This window comes from Antrostomus carolinensis, unplaced genomic scaffold (assembly GCF_000700745.2).
Source record: "Antrostomus carolinensis isolate BGI_N321 unplaced genomic scaffold, ASM70074v2 scaffold4124, whole genome shotgun sequence".
NCBI classification, from domain to species: Eukaryota; Metazoa; Chordata; class Aves; order Caprimulgiformes; family Caprimulgidae; genus Antrostomus; species Antrostomus carolinensis.
This window is the reverse complement of record NW_010311242.1, coordinates 16150-41591: the sequence shown is the minus strand read 5'-3', so window position 1 is coordinate 41591 and position 25442 is coordinate 16150. Positions and strand designations below refer to the sequence as shown.

At 36.8% G+C, this 25442-nt stretch overlaps 1 protein-coding gene across 1 annotated transcript; it reads right to left on the bottom strand.

Moving 5' to 3' along the window:
* Positions 1-499: 499 nt before the first annotated feature.
* LOC104520172 (mucin-5B) lies at positions 500-25137 on the bottom strand (the record flags this gene model as incomplete). The annotated part of the gene is made up of 30 exons (XM_010166653.1): positions 25065-25137; positions 22127-22195; positions 21134-21199; positions 20439-20700; positions 19906-20020; positions 19187-19277; positions 18260-18369; positions 17840-18056; positions 16745-16870; positions 16150-16267; positions 15203-15341; positions 14441-14551; positions 13814-13883; positions 12853-12990; positions 12603-12767; positions 12033-12127; positions 11106-11232; positions 10111-10366; positions 9240-9292; positions 8752-8852; positions 7772-7923; positions 7187-7325; positions 6986-7099; positions 6376-6555; positions 4877-5116; positions 4008-4164; positions 3574-3702; positions 3032-3158; positions 2288-2331; positions 500-726 (listed from the first exon to the last, which is right to left on the bottom strand). Coding segments are annotated over exons 1-30 (4011 nt in total), but the record flags the coding sequence as incomplete, so codon positions are not given.
* Positions 25138-25442: the final 305 nt, after the last annotated feature.

Below are 25442 nucleotides of genomic sequence, written 5' to 3'. Positions count from 1 at the left end.
TGGTTGTTCCTTGTGTTGGTGGGGCTGTGGTAGTGGGGACTACGGTGGTTCCAGCAGTGGTTGTCATTGTTGACTGGGGGAGGGTGGAGGCAGTAGTAGGTGATGGCGATGTCTGGGTTTCCGCAGTGGTGATTTCCACTGGAGGGGACGTGCTCTGGTAAGCTGTTGTTGGGACTGCTGATGTTTTTGCTGTAACTGACGTTTGAGGCAGAGGAGTTGTGGTTTCGCTCTCTGTCGATGTTGTTGTAGGTTCTTGGGTTTTTTGCGCTTGAGTTTCTTTTTGTGTTGTTGTTTTTATCTTTGTCTGTAACGTAAATGCTGTTGATGTCACAGCAGTAGTTGTTGTGATTTCTTCTGTGGTTCTTGGTGTCGTTGTAGCTGGTATTTCTGAACAGGGTATGTAGCTGCAGCACAATATTCTGATTTCATAGTTATAACACTGCTTAGATTGTTGGTCCTTGTTGTTGCATATTAGTCCTCCGCTCGGACTGCATTGTACCGTCTGGTTAAGATGGTTTATTTCTATATCTGGGTAATCTTTGGCTCTGCACTGAACAGCGTCTGGGTTTTTACACACACTGTATCCTTCATCCTTGAGATTTTCTAATGTTTCATAATCTCCTGAACTCTCGTCTTTGTTTTCAGGCTGTGTGGAATCATACCAGTCTGACCACGTGCATACTTTCTTCACACATACAGTTGTCACTGGTGTTGCAGTTGTAAATTCTGTAATTAAAAAGAGGAAATATAAGTCTTGTCTGTTCTTATTAAAGAAAGTGCCCTGAAACAATTATTCATCTTCCATACATTTCAGTGTTGTATGTAATATTATATATGTTAATGTCGTATTTTAGTTTTAATGAACTTGCTTCCATAGTCTTGAATTTAATTTCTAAGGTAGGTTTTGATCTCATGTCTGTATTATTTTTCTAGTGGTACTTTATGTGATATTTATTAAAAAAATTTAGTTGAAAATAGCTAATATGATATCAATACATAGGATAATGTGATCTCACAATTGCTATGGTATAAGTAAGAGGAGGTTTTTTTCTCCTTGGTATTATCTCTGTACTTATTTACACTTAACTGTATATCCATACAGGTTTTACAGGTTAATGACTTTTCTACTTTAATATTATAACATGTAATATATTTATAAATATAAAATATAAAAAATATATTTAATACATATGTATCTTATATGTAATACATTATAATATAGAGTACAAAATACAGTATTATAGAGTACACAATACAATATATACGAAATATAGAATCTAATAAGTATTTTATACTTATTTTAATAAGATTTCTTTTCACATTCTTAGCATTATGAAGGTAAGCATATGGAATATGTACCACTTTTTTCATATGAATGTTATTTAATAGAAGAGTTGAAGCTGAATATTTAGTTCTTGCTGTAGTATTGTATAATTTTGTGGAAATATTTCTCAAAATTTTTCATAATTACATGATGACTATAATGGGTTAACTGCAGGACCAGTGTAGAAGTGTACTGCAGGAGTAGAAGGAAACTGTTGATTTGGTTGTTAAATACAGTTAGGAAAGGTTCTAAAGAATGGTCTTAGATAATTTGAGCATTGCTTCAAATTAGATTTCTCATCTTCTGGTGCTCTAATGTGGTCAGTAATTTAAAAACCAGCAGTAATTGTCTTCTGTGTTTTCAGAAGCTGCTCTACAACTGCTTGGTTTTGTTTGCAAGGAACAGAGGTGCAATGATTAATAAGCTCTATTATTTTTTTTCCCCTGGAAAAACCCTAGTGAAACAGTGGAGACTGAGTTTCTAAGAAATGCTGAACCCATTTCTACATCCTTGATTATGGTCTTCTTTAGCAACTGAAGCTGCCAGATGGTGGCTCCAGCAGAAGTGAACAGTTTCAGGTAAAATTATATGCCATTAACTGATGAAAAAGTGCAATTTTTCAGGCAATTTTCAGTACCTCCCAGAGATTTTTCAGTTATTTTAAAGAGTATTCTGTGTACCTGAAGCAGTAGTTGTGGGCTGGCTTGTAGAAAATGTAAACGGGGTTGTTGTAGAGAAGCCACATCTAAAGATATTTCTGTTTATTGTTCCATTGACGTCGCATGTTGCACTGAAACACCATCCAGTTCCATCTGTGGTGTTGTAGATGAGTTCACCATATTTAAAGTAGTTCTCTTCGTAAATGCAGTGGCATGCTGGAATTCAGAAGTTTATTGTCAGGCATCTATGAAAAGATAACATCCAGTATTTCCTTTTCTTAATAATTCTTCTCAGCTGTCTTACCTTTCTCATCAAACTTGCACTGTAAACCTTCTGACGTGCATTCACTGAAATAAAAAACATTAAAAAGCACTTTTAAAAAATTATGAGGTAACTGGATTAGTCATCTTTCTGCCAGATACTAGCGTCAAAAGACAGGACACTTGTGTGTATTCCTTGACTGTCCAGTTCATGGTGGCTTCTTTTTTGCCATTGTTTTCAAAAATCTTTCTTTATATTAAACCCAAATTTATAAATAGAAGTGAAGCTAAATATTATGCAAAGCTACAGGTAGACGTCTTAAGGAAAACTTCTCTTCTTTCCTCCTTATCGCTTTCCTTGCACTTGCAATGTTTTTGTACTAAAAAGCAGGCTATAATTTAGTCTAAATACTACAAGCAGAATAAGAATGTAATAAACTCCTTGGAAGTAGACCCCTATTAAATATCTATACTCCTGGAACACTATTTTTATTCCTGCCATAGGAATGGGAAATAGAGAAAGCTTGGTTGTAAGGAGTTACCGTTCTTATTGTATCTTTGTGCTGAAGATTTACAACACAATCAGGAACCAAAGTCAACAGAACATAAAATCACATAAGAATTCCTTACTATTAATGTAGTAGGAAAGCTGGCATTAGATAGTAAGGCATTATTTTTACACAGGCAACATAAACTAGTCCTGTTGTGTAACAGGAACATGCAAATTCCCTCTACTGTTTTGAATGGTTTTCCTTGTGTGTGATTAGGCTCATATGTGAAGTCTTACCATACATTACATTCATCCCGTTTATATATCTTCCCATCTTCATTATCATAACAGTCACAGAGACTAACACACTTCATCTCATCCTCATGAAAATATGGCTTGTCTGGTGGGCAGTTAGGGTAGCAGCCTGAGGGAAGGAAAAGGGCACAGAGAAAGTAGAAAAGGTGAGAATGCGATATAGGCAGCAAAAGGGGTTTATATGCAGAATGTGTTTGAGGGTCTTAATAGTCATAACTTTTACTACTTAATATTTTCCAATAATTCTAAGTAGTAATGGATCTACCTAGGATAGATCCATTTCTAGGATCTATCATTTCTAGTATCCAATTCTAGGATCATCCACCAGAGCCCACCCACAAGGACTTAGTCCTAGAGATGTCTTTAACTCCAGTTTCTGTACTCTGCTTCCATTCATGTGCATGCAGCGATGTTAAAGATAATTGAATGCTGCAAATGCAGCTGATGGGGGAAATACACTCTGTTAAAGACCATTAAAAATACAATAAAATGTGCCCACGTAAAGGTACTTGCAGCAATTTTACCTTCTAAACCTGGCAGGTTATGGAGGCATTTTCCACTTGGGTTCCTACAGGTCTTCATACAGGAGGCTCCACAAGGCTTATAATGCCATTCACATTCCCCTTGTTGATTGTAGTAATCGCAGAACAGAGCTAAGGAGAAACAGAAATTTCAACATGTTCAGAAAAAAGAAGAAAAAAAAAGAGCTTTTTTTTGACTCATGTCCATTCATCATATAACTGCAATGCTGCTACAAGTCCTGAGTCAAACCCGTGAATGAACAGGTGAAATTGTGACCATCAAAACAGCTTAATGCTGTTTAATGTAGACTTTAAAAGTCTATAGGGTGAGATGATAATACACATATGTAAGACATCCAGAGTGTGTGTTCCAGGACATCAGCAAGGCACTGTACACTTAACTACACTCTCAGAAGTGTTTGTGACATAAAACTCACGACAGATTGATGGGGTTCTCCAGGCGACGCAGACGCCCACTTCACTACATGCTTGAGCATAGGCAGCTACTGCTGTACAAAAGCATTCACAGTCTCCTCCAGTGTCGCAGGCACAAGCATCTGTCACACATGCCTGGTAATATTTTGCTGGCTCAACCTGTTATTAAAAAGAAATATAACACTATACATCCTGCCTTCTAAATTCTTACTCGGTTTTGCTAGGGATAATTTTCTTAAAATCGTAGTATCTCGGAAGAAAGGCCTACATCAGGAGTTTCTTTTGTTTATACACACTGCTAAACACCAGAGGTGATGCCAGATGATGCATCCAAATCATGTATTGATAATTTTTAGACACCTAGACTTGTGTCCTAGTGGAAGATTAGATTCATGTTCCCAAGCAACATTAGGTAACTGTGCTTGAAAACCAAGCTCTCTGCCCATGGAAAGAACTAAGGGAATAGGAAGAGCACAGAGCTACTCTGCATTGTTTGGTACATACTCAGTGTCAGAGAAAGGCTATGCTGATACTTCATTACTAGGAGATTACTTAATTGAGCTTGTGTTCTGTACGTGGTATGTGAGAATTTTTATTCAAGCCATACTGCAAGAAAATCCATAGTAATTATGAAATTACTAGTTTTTTGTAAAAGGTCAATATTTCCTGTGAACTAAATGTCCCTGTATTTAATACAGGCAGGGACTATAAATCTTTCCCATTGACTGGGATTCAGCTTGAAGTTTTCCTGACACAATTCCAAGTGAAATATGCTAATGAATTAGGTGTGCATGTTAAAATGTATGAGGATAGCAGCTTCAATAACACACAGACTTAATCTTCAGACAGTAAACTTCTACCCTGGTGATACCTGAGAGTGACAGGCAGCAAAGACATTGCTGTTGATGATGCTACACTGCTTCTCCGACCAGGACTTTCGATAAGGGTTGGTAGAACATGGGTCCTTTATGCTGTGAGCATCAGGACATGTAGAGGATATTTTCCAGCTGTTTCCAAACTCTAGGACATTCTCTACCATAGACTGACTCCTTGTAGTAAAGTCATTGATGCCGTTGCCATCGTAATTTCCACAGAGGCCACAGATCTGGCCCTGCAAAAGTAAATAAAATAACAATGGATGTGAGAAAACTTGAAACAACACCTGAGACTGAGAGAGTACTTGAAATTCAGCTCTTAGAATGGTACCATTCCATTGTAACCTTCCTGAACATCTTCATCCTTTGTTTCCTCAGCAGCAGAACACAACCACTAAGGCTAGAAAGATAGTGTTGTTGACTTTTCTTCTTTAAATCTGAACAATAAAACCTTCTTTGTCATTGTAAACTTCTGTCATTGAGGTATGTCTTTAACAAGGAAACCAGGGCTCACAGTTAGCTGGTTAAGCTTTTCATTTAATCCTTGTTTTATACAATACACGTACATATAAAAAACAGCTTTACAAAGCTGTCATAAATACTACCAGGCCCGCCACATAGTCTACTCATTGAATCTTTACTGCTGTGACTGCTCATAGTTATAAAAAGAAATTACATTTTCCTTCCACATCCAGAAATATCCCTCATTCTAAATGTAAAACTGTGATAAGCTGCAATAGACACTGTGCTTTCTCTATGGTGCATACTTTCCATATTACTACTATTTTTATAAAGCAGTGAGTGGGTCAGGCAACAAAAGAACCTATGATACTGAAATAAATTTGTATATCTAGTTCTAAATGACACTTTATTTACATACCTAATTGAAATGTCATTGTGGTATAGAATAAGATAGCAAATTCCTCATTTACTACAGTTTTTAGTACTTATATATCATAAGCTAGAGAAGGAGTATGACAACGGGAATACAATTTCCTTATCGCCTGTGTAGATATATGCTTGAAAAATACATGGTAGCATTTTACAAGAAGCTTTTGCTCATAATATTTCATTTCCTTGTTCTTTAATATGATAATTTGATTTGTGTGTCAATGAGAATTGGAAACAATGGACTACTTTCAAGATCAAGACTACTCAATTGATTTCTACACATGTAGCTATATAATTTTAATAAGGTCTGATAACTTTTACCAAGGTTCAGTGGGTAATTTTAACACAGTCAAGTCTGAAAAAGCGGTTTGCCTACTCAAGTTCTGTCAGGCCAAATAGGCACTAAAAGCTGCCTTCAGAGCTCAGGACAGCAGCAGGATGATGACATGGCTTCCTGAGGCACCAGAGGAATGAAAAACAACATGAGATGTCCTGCTGGAATGCTAGAGACGTCACCTGTTTGGGATCTTGGCAGGGTCTCAACAAAATTCACACCCAGTTCAAATCTGGACTGTAAATTGCCATTTAACTGCTAGTTCCGCACCTTAAAATCAGGACTGAGCTTGATGAAGATGCTGGTTTTCTTGTCCCACATGAGGATCAGTCCGCTTGTGGTCTCAATGACCAAGTACATACCCATATAACGGACTGTGTATGGCACCTCATCATTTTCTCCTCTCTTTACAACACTGACGTGCTCCTCACCAAGTATCAATTCATAGCTCTGAAACAGGAGGAAAAGGTGATCAGAAATGAACTCAGTGGCTGCAGCTGTGCTCTTAAACATGTTTTTCTGCTTTTAAGAGTTTATATAATGAAAACAAATAATCCAAATGTGATAAATCGAAACTACATGGTTCAAATCTCAGGTTCCTGGAACTGTGGTAAAAAGGTATTTTAAATGGCATAGGTCAAAAAAGGGTGTTTTGGTAGTTGTGCAGGAACTACATTGCACAGAAAAAGAAATAATCTTCTGACATGATTGGCTAAATTTCTGCTAAAGACAATTTTCCTGTAGATCTGTCATTTGCCCAAGAGTGGTATAAGATAGAGTGGGAAATTAAAAAGATAGAAAGATGGGAAGATCTACCAAATATTTCACTGGAATCTGATCTAAGCTTAATTTACATGTTGATTTTGCAAAACCTCCTTACCTCTAAGAAAACTTTGATAGATTTTGAGCAAGTTGTCCCAGTGTTGCCACAGGGAATATTTTCAGTGATAACCCTGAAGGTCCCATTGGCTATGCCATTCTTCCCACAGTGGTCCTGGATAGAGAACAACATTTAAATATATATTATTTTTGTAGACACAGTCAAGGTTATGTCTCATTTACTACTGCTAATTATCAGTACCTGGACTAGTGTGTATTCACAGTTTCCATTGAAGTTGAATGTTTTGTCATCAAAGGTGTTATAATGCCCATCTCCATAGACAGCACAAGTGCCCAGACACTGATCTTCGGTGCATTCCCACTTCCTATTCTTGCAGACACTAGGAATAAGAATAAAACATTTTAATAATAAAACAACTCACTGTTTTGTGTAGATATATCCCAACAACTCAGTAGTTGTTTGGCAACTCGTCCCTGGTAAATGTTATATTGATTCTGGAATTAAAATAGTCTTTTACAATTTTCATGTGAAGAGTTAAAGCAAAGTTGTGTTCAGTTTGTGTTCAGCTGTGTACTCTGAATGCATTAACTGCAATGTAGGATAACACTTAATGGGCACTGCAGTCCCAAAGACTTCCTCCCATTCTGTGCTTTGGCTGTCTGCCCACATCAGAAGGAAACCTGCTCATAGTGTTAAATCCAAAACTAAAAGCTCCATCAGTTGATGAAATGAGCAATACAAATCCTTCCTCACTGCTGTACTATTTCAGATTTTTGGAAAGGCAAATGATGGAACCAGGAATGATGCTCCCAAGGAAATATTTACCAGGTGTTACAGTCAACGCTGATCTTTTCCCCAGGCTGATACATGGCTTCATTGTGAATACATGGACATTCCTCTTCCGGAATACAACCACCTTTCCCATCTAACACAAGCCCAGCTGGGCACACGCAGCCAGACACACATTGTGTGCTATACTGGAAAAGTCAAGAGGAAGACAGAATTTCAGAATGAAATAATCACAATAGAAAAAAAAGAAGATTAAATTCTCATAAAATGTCTTTCTATACTCTTGTTATTTCCCATCTTAAATGGGAGAGGACTATGAAGTACTTATAGGACAATGGAACAAAGAGGAAATTATGAGCCATTGATTTAATAGACTATAGGTCTGTTAAATGTTTTACCTATGCCAATCCTGATTGCTCTGCTGGAGTCTATGGATTTGAAATACACTGAATCTTAAGTCCTGCTCTGTGTTAGCTGAAGAAGCCTTGCATTTCGTAGTGGGTGATTTGTGATCAAATGGAGTTTTAAAAAGAAAATAAGTAATATTTTTTTTCAGTTTGGTTGAGTTACACCGAAATCTGTTTATTTCATAAGGTGTTTATTTGTGAGATGGCATGTGGCTACCATGCACCTAGGTGGAGTAATGTAATTAGATGTGCAAGAAGTTCACAACTGCATCATGGTATGAGAAAGAATGATTTCTCCTAGCCAGTTTATAGCCAGTAATTTTCTCCTAAAGAAGTAAAAGGTGTGGCAGAGCTCTAGATATTTTCACTACTAATTATTGTTACCTGCAGTAGCTGAAGAAAGGTAGGCACTAGTCTTATGAATGAACCTGAGTGTTATTTTATTATATTTTGGTCTAAGGGTTCAATTTTTAATGCTTCATAACATGGTTTTAGACTTTTGCTACAAGAACAAAGTATCTGTGGTGTAGATTTGGAGTACATCAGATAGATGCACCAAAAGCACAGACAAAACCTGAAAGCAGCATTTCATCCAGCCATGCCACTTACACACTGCATATCCAGAGTCTGGCAACTTTTTTGACATTCTGCTCCAATTGTCCCTGCAGTGATGTTTCTACAGTTGAAGTAGACCATGGGAGATTCACAGGCTATAGGAAGGAAAGAAGTGAGAGCAGTAAGAAATGGCACAAGGTTTATCCCACAGCTGTAGCCATTAAAGCCACCTAGAAATTCTTTGGAAATTGCTTATTTCAGTTAGTAGGGATTGCTGTCCCTATTTAACCTGCTAAATTGATTCACTTCAGAATACTGGATTCACAGAAAAAAAACTCAAAGTATTTCAGAAAAAAACCTTTATGAAAAAGAGATCTTGTCATCAGTCTAGCTTCACTCCTGACTTTTGTGATAAACATTGCACTATAACTAAATAAGAAATACTTCTATTATTTAAAAATCCATTAAGAAAAGTCAACTTCTTCTGCCCCAAACCTAGCACAAAGAAAAAGGTAAGTGAAAGATTATTTATTTTTTTTTACCTGGAGGTGGATTGGGTTTTCCAATGCAATGCAGTCTTCCCTGGATGCAAGTGCTGTAAGAGGGATACACATATTTTTTACCTCTCAAACAATGTATTGAGACTGAGAGCTATTTCTCTCTTGCCAAATTTCAGAATTTTCAAAGGAATTCCAGAATACCGTTTTGAAGTCTCAGGAAAAAATTTCTCTCTATACCACTGCCAGTGCTGCTTTCATATGACACCCATTATGGCTTAACTGGAAAAATCACAGGTTGAAATGAGTACATGTCTCTGCTTGTTACTTACTTTCTCATAAGATCTCTCTTTGCTGGTATTGTCATAATTTTATGCTTGAAAAATGATGGAATTAAAAGGAAAATGCATCTAAATACATAGCTCTATCTGGAAATATCATAGAATCATGTAGGTTGGAAAAGATCTTTAAGATCATCATGTCCAACTGTAAAACTACAGGCCTGTAGAAGGCCCTCCTTCCAGCCCTTCTTGTAGGTGGGCATCACATTTGCCAACTTCCAGTCCACAGGAACCTTCCCAGTTAGCCAGGACTGCTGACAGATGATAGAAAGTGTCTTGGTGAACACTTCTGCCAGTTCCCTCAGTATCCTTGGGTGAATCCTATCTGGCTCCACAGGCTTGTCTGTGTCTAAGTGGTGTAGCGGGTCACTAACCATTTCCCCTTGGATTACAGGGGCTTCATTCTGCTCCTTGTCTTCCAGCTTAACATTCTTAAAAGTTAAAGTTGGAAAAAAATGAGAGAGCACCGTATTGAAATTCAGGCAAAGCAGGGTGAGACCAGTTTAAATGTAGCAGATTTTGATGAAAAAAATACATATACTATTGTTTGAGTATTTTGCAAAAGATTCACTTACCATACAAGCCCATTTTCATGGACAACTTCTCCAGATGATACGGGAGATCCTCTGTAGTAGCAGGGGCATTCACTAGCAGGCACACATTTGCCACTTTCATCCATGTAGGTTCCATTTACACAGGTACAGCCATCCACTGGGACAAACTTAATGTTGCATGTGACATCAGGCTCACTCAGGGACCGGCAGGTGGGTTGGCAGGAATCGATGGTATAGCTGTAGCTTAGGGACTTGGGGCATAAGGTGGTGTATTTTGCTTGAAAGAGGAAAAGGGAATAGGTTTGTTAATTCCACATGGTAATTTCTGGTGGGAAAAAAGAAACCATAAGCAGTAGAAATAAAATGTAAACAATACACCTCTGCCTATGCTGCATCTTTCATGTAAATGTATTTCTGAATACTTCCAGAGTTAGACCTGAAAAGTCACTGTACATGTGGAATAAGTGATGTATGCAAAGAAGAAAATAGTTTTTCAAACAAAATTTTGGAAAGGAACCTCCATTTGGTGCTGCCATTCATTGCCAAGACTTCTAAACCTTTTGAAGTATGGGATGTCTCCCTGAATGTCTCCTGGTATGCTGAAAACAGGCCTACTGGATCAGTGGAACCCAGCATACAGCTTCAGAGACCTTTCATTTGCAGGTATTCTGGTTAGTATTACTAGTACTGCTATTCTAATATGCCACATTTTCTCAACAATAACTTGTCATATATAAAGCTGTAGTGAAATTTAAAGTTGCATAGAAACAAGTAGAGGCACTTCCATAACAGAAATCTCCTTCCTAAGCAAGCTACATCTCCCATCTATTCACATCCACTCTTGCAAGCAATGGATTGATTCTAAGGGAACAATAGATAATTACTTCCAGGAGTGCACTTAAAATCCCTTCCTCAACACTTACTATGTTTGTCTAGAAACTAATATAAAATAATCTCTGATCAGCAGTTTTTACTGATGTGTGTTCTTAGGAAAGGGGATAGTTAAGAGTACTTACAGCAGACATCAGTCCTCCATCCACGCAGCTGGATTCCTTTCGCAGCACAAGCTCTCACATAAGAAGACAGGGCTGCACACAGACAGTCCTCACTATTTTCACAGTTACATGTGTCAAACATGCAGTTCTAAGGCAGAGAAAAATAAGGTCTCAGCAGTGGTAATATTGTCAATCTAAAAAAAAATGAACGTTATCTTTCTGGTCTTATGCCCTAATTCTTCTTCAGATACGCTCACTCATAGACAATGCTAACATAGGTTTATTGCTTTCCAGTCTTTGTCTAAGTTTCCTGGCAGGGGAGAATGAAGGTAATGGAAATTCAGTCTATGTCTGCAGTTATTATTGGGAAATAGTGATCTTAAAAGTCTGTAATACATTTAACAGCTTCATGTTCCTCTGAACCATATCTGAATATGCTGCACAATAGCATACAAAGCTCTATCCCCACTACGCAGTCTAGACATGTCATTTCACCAATGTCCATATCTGGATGATTCGTAGTGAGAAGAGAGATTGACAACACATTGATAGCTGAATGATGATAATTAGCTAATGGGCTTTCTGTGCCAAGTAGTTATTAATGAGAGATGAGACTGATGAGACAACAAGTCACTGATATTTTAACAAGCATTTGACATGCATTTCCATACACTTCCTACTGTATTTGTATATCCATCCAGGAGTAAATAGCTGTCTTTTCATTTACAAGCAAGTCAGGATCTTGAAGCTAAGGCTGACAGTTGAAATAAGGTAAATGTTACAACACAAACAGAAACACATGTTGAAAGGAGGAAGTGCTGCAGTACAGAAATGAAAATACAGGTATTGTGTAAGAAGAGATATGTCTGGAACAGTCCTTTTCTGGTAGCTAGTTGAAATGAACCTATTTCTATTGTTTCTAAAGGGGAAAAGAGTTTAACAAACTACCGTGTGGTAAACAGAAGGATTCACTGCATAATGACACGCAGCAAAAGGTCCTCTGCTGGCAGTTAGTAGTCCACACCAATGCTGAGCGTATTTTTCTGTGAAGAAAACAAAAAATACAAATGCACATTACTCCTGTATTTCATTAGTCACAAAACCACACTGCCCTGGTCTATGAAGCCAGTTCTGAAATTACATCAAATCTCTCTTTCTGTCCTTTTTCCACTCAGCTTGTGGGCTGAGATTCCTAAAACCAAAGAAAAGGACTTGCTGAAGGGAATGAATAAAAGATTTCCAAAGATATTCCTGCAGTCCACTCCTCTGACAGCTTAGACATCCTCTCTGTTTTCAGTGACCATACAGTTTCCTTCTGTAGTGTTTCTATGACTCTTCCTTTATTTTGTTACTTATCCCTAGTGCTTTCATTTCGCTTACTGGTTTCTGATTTCAGATGTATGCTTTTACCAAGTATATAAGCCTTTATTATCTTATCTTTGCTTCCCAGTGGATGTGTTTTTCTAAGGGACAAGGAAAAAAAAAAACAACCTAGAAAAAATTCTAAGAAGCACGTACCATTATCAATGCTGAGTGCACAAGGGTTCTCAAAACTGTGCTGGATATTAGGGCACGAAGCCTGCGTTTTCCATGTGTTAGCAAATGCTGTTGCTGTTGCTTCAATTATTCCACTTATGACCTTGAAGTCGTCAGTTTGGATATTATTGAAATTTCCACAGAGACCTGTTGAAAAGCAGTGAAAAGTTTATACTGCTCATATTAGATAAAAGACATTAAGCAAGATATTCTTATATTTAAATTCACTTACCACAGGTCTGGTTTTTGAAAGTAGGGTCCAGTCGCACAAACACTTGCATGATGGGTATGATTTGGATTTCAAGTTGGACGCCAAAGTTCGTCTGCATGATGATGAAGAATGATGAAGGTCTGAACATGGTGACATTAGCTACAGATGAAAAACAGAATGATCACTTCCTGAATGAGGTCAAATGCTGGAAACAGTGCATCATTATACTATTCTTGAATTTCTATCACATTTGTTGCGTATTCTGAGGTGAAATAAAATAAATCTTTATGAAAATAAATCAGAAATACAAAATAAAAATTTACAGTTCAGAATTTGCTTGTAGCTACTGAGTTGTTAACTTTATTGGCTGTCTCAACATTAAGTAGTTGGAGATTAATTCTTCCAAGAGAACAAGAAAGAAAAACTGTATGGCACTGAGCATTAAAAAGAATGCTTCTATTTTTGTTTTTAAGCTTGTACAGCGTACACTGGAGCCCTCACTCTGCTGGAGAGGGAAAATAAGCAGATCTGGAGGTCAGAGATATCACATAGAATAATTAGTTATTGAGACAGAGAGCAAAAATCAAATTTCTGTCTGAGGAAAAGTGAGAACAGGCGTGGTAAGTTTAAAAAAAAAAAGAGGTAGAAAAGGTAAACAGATGTCTTCTGCGTTCAATTTTGGGCAGTGAGAAGGAAGTAAACCTTAGAGTGATCAAATCGGGAAGTGTACATGCTGTTTGCTTCTGTCTGAACTCTTGCCTATGCTTGTACTGTCTTCCATTTCTTTATGACATCAAACTTCCCACTTCTACTTCAAAAGCACTTGTGTGACTCGGGAAATATCCCAAAGAGAACCAAGGTGTGAACATGAAGGTTCTGAACAACTCACAGTCCTTTTATCTTCCACAGTTTAAGAAAATAAGCAGATGTGGAATTGAAGTTCTGAGCTTATTGCTCACAGACTCTTAGAGAAAAAAAATACCTGCTGAGATGGGCAGCTGGGTGTAGATCGAATTCACAAACACACCACCATCACGTTTGACCTCGATGACCTGATAAGGAAAAGGAACAAGAGACAATTGTGTGAAGGATAACTAGAGTCCAAAGAGTAATAATGGTGATGACTCCAGTGATATTAATTAAAAATAGATTGAATAAAAAGTGTAGTTTTTTGTGATTTCACTTCCTCCCTCTTTCCACTTTGTACACGTTACTAATTTTCCCTGCCATCAAATAATTATTTTTAAAGAGACTTTCTCAGCTCCTTAGGGAATTACATCATCTTGGTTTCTTTGAACACATTTTTGTGATACATCCCTTACCCTTGTACTTGTAGTTTCTAACCTAAAAGCTCATGCTTTTTCCATCTAATTGTGAGAGAAAATAGCTTTTTTTCTGCTTTGTGAGTACAATGTTTTTCTTAATGAACTTCCACAAAGCCAAATTTATGGCTGATCCAATTATCATAACCAATTTCTTTTCACTTGATTAAAAATAAAATATACTTATGGCATATTCTGACCATTTGAGAGAGAAATGCAGTTCCCTGACTGAGTGAGGCCTAGCTTCTTTGCTCCCCATATTTTTAATAGTGATTCCCCATGCTTACAGTTTGTCCTTTATTCATGTTGAGGGTCACTGTGTTTAAGCATGTCTCCGTGTCTGTCAGGCCACATTTGCGCAGTTCCACCAGGATGGTGAATGTTTCATCTTTACAGTCCTGAAAAAAAAAAAAAAAAAGACAACAGTTATTATATCTCAATAGTTATTTCATGGAAGGCTAATTACAGAAGCTTTCCCAGTAAAATTTTCTCTCAACTCTGAAAAAATACTGCTGTTTCTGGAGAAGATCCTGACTCTCCCAAATCCCAGGCCTTCTTTGAGCTAAGATTCAGTATTGCCTTTTGTAATGATTAGACAATGAGAAAATTAGAATCTGTTTTTGCATTTTATTGATGATACCTATATTTGGAGTTGTTATTTATGCCCATTTCTAATGTTCTGATTCAATTCTACTGTAACTCTCATCTTTCTGTAGCTGGTACCAATGCTAGACAAAAATTACAGAGAAAACATTTTTCAAGAGAACAGTAAAATACAGGTTTTTTTGGTTTTTTTTACTTCAGCAATTACTACATCACAGAACTGGAAATTCCCCAGTAAACACCATAAACTGTTCTGTGACATCATAATAGTTAACTGATGATTATCATTTGAATGGCAGCATATGTTCTAGTAAACATCTGGCTAAGTGAGAAGCATTTTAACATCTTTATGTTAAAAGAGGTAAGTTTTAAAAGTGTTGATTGAGATCACCTTTTCTTTCTATAAATGTATAAGGCTTTATGACCTAGTAATATCTGATTCCCACCTTAGAAAGGACGTAGGTGCAATCTCCATGGTGATCATAATGTTTTTTATCATATGTGGAAATGTGAGAACCTCCCTCTACTGAACATGTTCCTGGGCACGACATGTCTTGGCAAATCCACCGGCCTCCGTTACAAGTACTGAAAAGAGAGAATCAAGTTAGCGGAAATGAGTAACAGTGGTCCAGAGGAAAAGGAATTACAGTGACCTTAGGGTCAGCTATTTTGCTACTGTTTTGCTCTTCAAGCTGTAGTTTAACACACAGTAAATCTAGGTTTAAGACTTTCCAAAATGTTGTGAACATGTGATGCAATGCATTAAAAGGAATTCCTCTGGTATGCATTCACTTTGCTTATTTAATTGCTTTGCTTCTTTGGACAGCTGAACTCTCCAGCAGCAGGTATTGGATGAGTAATTGCTTGGTTTTTGCAGCTAATATAAAGCACAATGACAAATTAAAATATCTTCTGTTTTGTTACACAAATGTATTAGAAACTAACAGAAATGTAACCCCATGTCTACTCCTGATAGAGAGCATATCTGTTTTCTAAGGTGATGTGGTAGTGCACAGGCACAGGATTAATAATTGTGAAATCAAGGTTGTATTGTGTCATCCCTTGCTTTCCCCAGAGAAAATCAATATTTGCAAATACCTAAATGACTGCAACTTCATTCCCCTCGGAGAAGCCCAAAGAGGAAGCAATTTAATTGACTGGTGAGAAATCTAAACATTGTAAATCCTTGCTTTGATCACCTCGAGTTAGAGTGCAAAGCTAGTTAATGTTGTTGCTAAATAAAACAAAGAATGTTCTTTAGGGATATTTTGGAACTGCAGCGGTCAATTAAATAAACATATCAATTACCGATGATGCAATTGCATATAATAAACCATTAAACTCATTAAATATATGAGAGGAAATAGTAAGTTATAAAAGTAACAAAAGTTACCAGGAATGGCACTGCTCTGAAAAAGAAGCTCCTGTAGTGTAGGTGTTGCCGTTGTAAACACAGGAGCACTGCTGATGGGGAATGCAGCCAGAATTGTTGATGTCATCAAATACAGTCCCTAGATTAAAAAAAAATAAGATAAAACCTTGATCAATTAAAGAGGCATTTCCTATACACTATTTTTGTTTGGTATAAATCCTAAATAGCATCTTAGAGATAGATCTGCAGCCGTCATGAATGAATATACCTATGCTGAGGACAGTAGGACTATGCCAGTTTGCACAGTGAAGGATTCAACTTCTGTATTCTTAAATTCCACCTGCTTTGAAAGAAGGACTTCTTGTGGTGCAGGTAGCTTGTTGAGAGACTGGCCTTGATTTGTTTGCTATTCTGCTTTCCTGCTTTCTGAATGTTGCACATGTATTGGCAATTAATTCAGCTATCTTTTCTCAGCTAAGACATGACAAATGCTTGTCACTTGCAGCTGTGAAAAATGCAAATACAGGAGGCTTAAAGCCCATGGAACCTGCCCAAATCCTACAGGTAAGCTGCTGTTGTTCTTTGAGATCAGAGGTGTGAGTACGTAAGAACTTGCCTGGGGGGCAGAAACATCCATCTGTACAGTGTTCTTCACAAAACTGGGATCGTTCAGGATTGGAACATGTGTCAGCACAGGGAGAGCTGCACTCCTGGTACTGCATGTTGTAAGGACACTTCTTGGCTGAAATTTTAAAGAAGAAGAGATTTTTTCTTTTTTTTTTTTCATTTAAAAGTATGTCCTGTTCACTGTATATGAAAATATATTCACTGTATATGAAAATATATTTATATTCATTTAAGTTTTTCAGCTAGATGTAAAACCACACTAAACTGCAGATTGATGGCCAGCTCTCAAAATTTGCCAATTTAGTCACCTAGATCCATATTTGACAGTTGAGATGTGCTTTCCATGACTGGTGTTGAACTGGCTCGATGACTGGATTTCTGGGGACAGCAAGATAATGACCCCACAAAGTCAGCAAGGCTTGTGTTTCTACTCAAAGCACTCTCCTCATGAATACCTGTATTCTAGTGAAATTTAAGACTTAAATTCCTACAGCTTTAATACATTTGCATTTTTCAGATACCATTGGAAGGGCAAATAGTACCTCATGGGCTTTTGTTCTGGACCAAATGCTGATGACAGTATCAACAGCTACACCCCGTAATCTAGTATGTGTTTAATTCAGTGCAAATCTCTATGAAGACTACAGTGGTACAAACTCCTCACTACCAAGCAAGAGGAGATAACTAAGTGTTTAACCAGCCAAACACCTCTGAAGACCCAATCAGTTAGTAACTGAGAATAAAAAATGCTATAGCAAACATCAGAAAAGGAGAGAAACAGGAATACAAGCAGGCAAGTACGCCTCACTCTTTCTCCTCTTTCTCCTTTATTTGCTTCCATCCCAGTTAGTTAAATAACACTTTGAGTCTCAATTAGAGTATCCATCTACATGTTTGCTAGTGTTTAATCCAGTTTGCATTAAAACCTTTAGCTCTTTTGCTGAAGTCTTCATGCTGGAACTTGTATATCAGAGAATACAATCTCGAATGGCCTGTAATTTTTCATGCATCCTCAGCATTATTTGAGAGCTTGTTGTTTGTCAGTTACTGATCATAAAGTAAAGCTCTCTCCAGTGATACTTACGGCACAGTTTTGAGGTTCTCCAGTTCAGAGGATGCCCACCAGCATGAGCACACTGCCGGGAGTATTCAGCAAAGGTGTCACAGATACATGAGGCATTTTCAGCCTCTTCAGAGCGGCACAAGTCAGCTTGGCAAGTCATAATGTACTCTGTAACATCAACTAGGTCATTACACTCTGCAAATGCAGAGCTGGTCAATGTTTTCTGGCAGATGTCATCCTTGGGAGAAAAAAAAAACAAATCAGCTTCCAGAAAACAGAAAGGAGCAATTTTTTTGTATCGTTACTTTGTATAATTTATTCTTTAAGAAAATCTTATATCTTTAAGTTGCTGTTGCCCAAGGGCTTTTCCTGTTGATCCATCTGTAGAAAAATACAGATAAATTTGAAAGAAAATTAAAAAAATAGTCAAAAGATCCTTACAAAATTTTGAGTGCAATTATCTGGCAGAGTAGAAATGGCATCTTCACACTGTTCTGTTGGCCCATCCATTTTCTGCATGTTCCCAAACTGCAAGGGTGTCATCTTAATATCTATACAAAAGAAGTTTAATAATAAAATTTGGATTTTCTTGTTCAATGCAACTGCCTGTTATCTTTTTCTCCTCTCAAGAAGTCTGCTCAAGACTGCCCAAGGCAGCTAGTTCCCTAAGTCTTTAAATTTGATCATCATCCCTTCGAAAGGAAGCACAAAATCACTGTCTCAATTTACCTTGCACAGCACCCTGGAAAAAGTAAACATTAGAAAACAATTCTCAGCCTATTCCATCTACATGCAAACTAAGATTTTTACCAGAAGAGTAACAAACTTTTCAGACTATATTGAGCCTATGCAGGGAAGAGAGAAAAGAATCTAAACATGGGTTTGGACAATGGAGACAAGGTTTAGGAAAAAGCTCAGGCTGGGAATAGATAGAATGATGAAGATAAGTTCTTATAAAGATTATACAATTCAGCAGGGAAATGTGAATACACCAATTTTAAGACAGAACCGAAACAATAAATGTACTGACTAGACAATACAATTGCCTTTTGTTTTATTGAATATAGTTCTGTATTTATTTATGTTATTAGTGAAAATATGTCTGATTTTTATGGGATTAGCTGATTAGGTAAATAAAACCATGACATACAAGACATATGCAATCAGTTGTTAGCACCCTCACATTATCTGATCTCTGTACTATATATTTTTCAACAGATGTTGAATCCTATCTTCTGGGTAAATCACTTAATAGGATATGAAAGAGGAATGCTGGTGATGTTAGAGTTAAAAGAATTTTAAAAAACCCCCAAAAAACCAATATGTTGGAGATCCCTGAAACCAATTTTTATTATTTAAAAAACTTACTGTTTGAATAGAACTCATTGAACATCGGAATGCCATTGAAGTCCCCACAAAGTCCACAGGTCTGATTGACATATTTCTCATTCAACTCCAGCTAAAATGATGGACAGTAAGTTGACAGAAGTTAGTATAAACTTTCTAAAATATATTTAAAACCACTAAAAACACCTGCACCCACTGCCTCTAAGTATTTTTCATCAGATCTGTATAATTTTATTTAGCAATGTAATTCAAACCTGGGGGATAGAATGAATTGTTAGCTTGGATTTGATTTACAATGCAGAGCCCAAGCTATTGATGCTATTGATGTAGACTTTTCACTGTGATATCTATATTGCTCTCAGTTTTTTTCTCTATTCATTCTCTAGAAAGAAAATCAAATCCACAGCATAAATGAAGTTCTAAGAGAGTGGAATTCTGCCAGAAAATGATACTTGAAGGGGTAAGTAGGCCCTATAACAATGGCAACATGTTAATGCTATAATGAAAGTGATTTTTTCACCCTATTTTAAGCAGATGTCTGTTATCCACTAGCTGTAAATCCACATGATTTTCCTGAGCAACTACCTAGATGCAAACCTATCTTTCTTAAGAGAGAATTGCTCAATAGTATGAGATGAGATGAGAAGGCAATAGCAGCCCCATAAACAGATACGGACTGGCTTAATCAAAGATTAGTTCTGGTCTCTGGAGGTGGAGATAGGTCCAGGAGAAGTTCTTACCAGAACACTGTCATGTTCATTCCACATTAACATAACACCCATCTTGCCGGCAATTTTCACATAAATGCTGCTTTTCTCTATTGTAATTCCAGATTGGCTGTATGGAAGTTGAACTCTGGGAAAAGGCAGAAAGAATGGTAGGTATTTTCTGAGCCAGATGTTCGATAAAGACAAAAAAAAAAAAAAGACTTGTTCCCAGCATCTGTAGAGATTCTAAAATAATGCAGTTGTATGGAAAGAAAAGTGATTAGAAAATAAGATGGTCCAACATCCTCAAGTATGGATCTAAATTTGGATCCAGCCTCTCAGGATGTTTCATCCAAATTTTACTTTTGAGGTAATATTTACGGGAAGGATTTATTTGCTGTGAAAGAGATTAATAGCAACTTATTCACTATTTATGTTGGTAAAATTGTCTGATTTAATGACGAACACATTTTTGTTTTCCCCCCTAATACACCAAAGTACTTGGCAAGTGTGAAAAAGAAAAAAAAAGTCTGTGGTTACCAAACAAGTGTTATGAATAAACTCACCTGTTGCTGTTGATAAGGACAACATCCTTTGTTAGTTCAGCAATTATACCTTCAATTTTCATGATGATACGGTTGATTATTGGAACATTTTTCACCAATATGCGCCTAATCTGGATGTTGAAATCTTCATAAGGAGCATTGCAATGGGATGAAAAAACATAATTACAGCGCCCAGGGAAGGAAAATATATCTCCATCAAATGTCTTGAAGTGGAAGTTGCCCCATGTGCTGCATACACGGCCATTGTGAGCAGGATTGGAAGCTGTGAATAAAAAGCAGCTGTAAAAAAATGACTTAAAATTCCCAATCTTAACATGATTAAAATCACCTTGTCCAAGGCTTCATTTTGTCATCAAACTGTTTTCACCTGAATACTTACATTTGTTATTTTCTGACCATCTATCCATTATAAAATTGTGTATTCATTCTTCATGCATCTTATACCTGTTACTCATCTTATATACCCCTATAAATGTTTATAGTTATGTTCAGCTAGAGCTTTATTAGTTGTCCACATTTCAGATAAGATAACAATTCAATATTATATTTCTTAATCACTCTCTTTCTCCTCTTAATAATCCATGACATCCTTTACCTTTACATCCTTTAGTGCTTTTCCCTATTTGTGTTAGATTCCTCTGCTACATCCCCTAAAATTGAAAACTTCTTGAATAAACTTCATTTCCTTTACTTACGTGTTACTATTGGATTTGTCAGCATTGGGTGGATGATGTTCACCTTAGATGAAACTGTACCAGAAGCTAGAAAAAAGTAAGAAAGAAAACAAAAACTAGTATAAGAATACCAAAATTTGAACCTAAAATTGATCTAGAAAGTTAATATGCCTGATCCAATGAAACAATGTTAAGCCTGTTTTGTTTTACACAGGCCATGGATCAGGTTAAAAGTGTGCATTAGAATTCAAAATTGGGATAGTTAAATCATAAGAAATTGCTTTCAACTGTGATGATCTGTGTTTTCTACCTTTTAATTTGGACCCTTTTCCGAAACTCTGTATTGTGTTAGGAGAGGCAGGAATTCACAGCTCTGCATATTGGAGTGCTTCAGACACACCAAACAATACAAAGGGTTAAACTGGACTAAATTAGCCTGTTATTGTTACAAAAGCATAGCTGCCTCTCTTTCTAAGGAGGGAATAAAAACATTTATTATCCTCTTTGCTCTCTGTTTAATTTTTTGTTGTTGTTTAAGAGACTGAAAACCCTTAGGAATGGCCAAAATTCCATTGTACAGCATGATCACGAACCATTACATTGTAAAAAATCAATGAAGCTGGGTTGTCATCTTAATTTCCCAACATCAGCTGCTGACTTTGCAGCTTGCCCTAGTGGTCTCATTTCCTTGTTTATAAGGAACCAAACATCCTGCATGTGTATTCCACTTTGATTTTATATATACATAGTCATGCACATATGCATACAGCCTCTACAAACACACATCTGTTTTCTTAGTCACCTATTATTATACAAATATAACCATACTGTGTGTGTTTAGTGACTGGTGTCTAATAAATATATTACTATTCTTTTATAAAGAGAGGCTTGTTAATACACATGTATCTTAGTTTGACTTTACTGGCAATATGCTAAGGAGATTTTTTTAGGCATTTTTATTATTTAGAAGAGATGTGGCAAATAAATACAAATACACAGTATAAATGAACATACTGTTTTGATTCTGCTGAACACCCTCAGTGTATCTGATTCCTGTTTCCTGTTGGATTTCAGTCAGGGCTCCTGTGAAGAAATTGTAAAAAGCGTATTAAGTACAATATCCTGTATCTGAACTTTTAAAGAAAAGCATTTAGATAGAATCAAAGTACCCAGCTACATCTCTGTAAGACAAAGCGGGGGGAGTCCTTTATCACATCACAAAAAATGAAACAGGCTCCCCAAAAAGGTAAAATGTAATTATAGAAAGAGACTTTCTATTACAAATTAAAAATTAAAACTCACTACAAGGGATTCTAATGACTGGATCACAGCCCTTATTTCACTGCTGCACTAAATCTCATTAATATGTGACACAATTACAGGAGGAAGTCACAAAATATGAGTAATTTATTAAAATTGCTGTGTAGTAGCTGGGTAATAACAAGAAAAGGCACAGAACAGGTTAAAAGAAGCACGGGACTTAGGGCTTGATCCAATAATGGCTGCGGATATTTATATACCAGGTTTTTTAGTGCCTAAGCATGGGGCCTTTTCTTCTGGAGCAAATGTAAAGCCTCAGTCAGGGATCTAGATTTGCTTTACAGCTGGATGCAAGAAGGTACCTCTGAGTGACAACGCACGGGCCCACAGCCTGAGCAGTAACCCAGCAGAAGTAACCAGAAGAACCAGCTTTCCTGTTCTACCTCTTTTCTCACATTTCTGCAGAAAACCTTAAGCATCATACTGTAAGCCTGATTGACCAAGGGTTCTTGCTACCCTATCTGAAGCTGAGACATGGTGCATGGAACAGTGACAAAGGAGGAAAAACCAGGTCATGATGATAGGATCACGTGATTACAGTACTCCGCTACATCAGAACTGTCCTATTCCTGTGCCTTGCTTCAAGAATTATTTTTGTATCTCTAGTTAAATGGTTACTACATGAACTGTCTTCCAGATGAGTTCTCCTTCTCTCTGTCATGACTCCGTAAGTTTTTAATTCCTTTCCATGCATAGCCCAGCAATACCTTATCAGAGAAGGTATCGGCAAAGACTTTTGAGAGATGGCAAATATTGACCTGAACAGTTTCATGCCTAGAAAAAAGACTGACACTGAGCTCCTAGGTAGGTGCTGTAAGCTCTTGTCTTTTATAAGTAAATATGGTAGGCGTTTCCAGTAAAAGAAAAAAGGCTACAACTTTATTTTGTGAAGGACTGAATCCTGATCAGGTAAAAAAAACTGATACTGATCAGACAAGAAAAATGCCGCTGTAAGTCTTAATAATAGGCTAGAATTTACTCTCACCAAACACATCTATAGGAATTTCAGCAGCCATAGAATCACAGACTCTTTGTTTATTCTAGCATAAGAACCCTTGTAACAGAGAAAAATAGTATATAGTTGTATTTTGGACTGTTAATTTTTCTCAAGGAAACAGCAGGGGCTTTTGTTTACTTAGCAAATACATCATTCCTAAGGAAATTCTAGCTGTGTTGGTTTATTTAGCAATTGTGCAATGCCACATTGCTGACCACGATAAAAATAAGTGTCTCTCAACTGTAAGAATAGTCAAGATAATTTACTATTTGATAATTTGGGAACTGACCTAATTTATAAGAATATTTCTGGATGCACCTTGCTAAGTCTATATCCAGCTGCCAATCCATATATGCAATTACCTTTATAATAAATTTATAAAAGTTAGTATTTGACTGAAAATATAAAGTCGGACACTGAATGTTTGTGCAGATGACAAGGAATTGGGCCAATATTCCTTAGTCACTTCAGGTAATCTGAAAAGACTTTCCAGAGAGTGTAATTTGAATAAAGAGGAGTTTACTGGACACTGTCTAACCACTACTCATTTTGCAAAACGATTTATCAGATTAGCATTGCACAGTACAAATAAATTTCTTGTTCCATGAATGTCTAAAGATGCTTTTGGCTGACATTGCGCAACTCTACATGTAAGCTTATACTCTAAGTGACTGTTGTATTTTGTGCTTAAATCAACTTGCTGGTATTTTAGTGTTTATTTCACAAACTATAAAGTAGCCTAAAATCATATTTGCACTTGTCAGTGTTTTGAAAATGATATGCAAGATAAATTTACATAGGCAATCTGAAGATTTAAAAATGTTTGCTGACAGGGCAGTAATTACTGTACATGGCTGGGACTGATTTAGCAAGCTTGTACTCAGGCAAGTAATTTCAGTTGGAGTGGTCCCATTGATTTAACCAGGCTACTCATATTAATAAAAACTGCCAAGAGCAGCCCTGATGGATGTAATATTGACAGGAGGAAAAAAATCCATATGAAATGATGGATTGCATGTGTCAGATAAATCTCCTGGTCCTGCTCACATTCAATAGCAGTCATTTATATAAATATTTTGCATAAGGTATTATTAATGCACAATTAGTTCCTGAAAATCATTGTCACGTGAATATTTCCTTTTAAAGGGAAGGGAAAGTTGCAAGAGATCTTGAGGAATCCGGTATTAGCTCCTGGTAGGTGACAAGATACTAGAAAAGACTGACCAGTGGACTGATCTAGCAACTGGAAAATGGAGTGGTTTAAATTTCATAAAAAGCAAAACATTCATAATCAAGCCTAATACAAAATGCAACAGGAATAAAAAGCTTTGGTAAGGCATAAGCGATACTGAAAAACTGACGTTTTAAGACGTGAATAATGGTTCTTTTTTATTCGATCTTCAAGGCTACCTTCCAAATGTTGTTATATGCAGTAGTTTGAGGCAATATTAAAGTAAATCAGTCCAGTTCATAGACAGACATTAAATATTTAATGAAAATTAAAAAAAAAAAGAATCTTGCTTAAATGCAGCCATCTGTTAAGTGAAACAATAAAATGAGTGTAGTTGTTTAAAATATATTACTAGATCTAAACAGAGTATTTTGCTTTTCCCAATAAAAAAGAGCATTTCTTACCTATCTGATGGATACAGCAAACTGCTAACAGGAAAGCCCACTGTGGTACCCATATCCCCCTGCCAAACCCCATCGTGAGTGGAGTCTGGCACAGGGATGTTGGGTCTGAAGTTGGTCAGGAGGAGTAGTTCACCTGGGCTCTTTCACTCTTATATAGTAGGTAACTTTGGCTTCAGTCCCAGATTGATTCAGAGAGTCTAGAAAGGTGGGGTTTGGGGGATTTTAGCAAATGAACAGGTAAACAGAGGATGCTCTTCCTTCCTCAGAAACTGGCCAATGATATTTGCATTTTGGGAGGAGTGTATACATATACGTACATATCTTTTGTTAAGGTTCAGTCGAATAAAGAAACATAACATGATTGCAAATAAAACACAA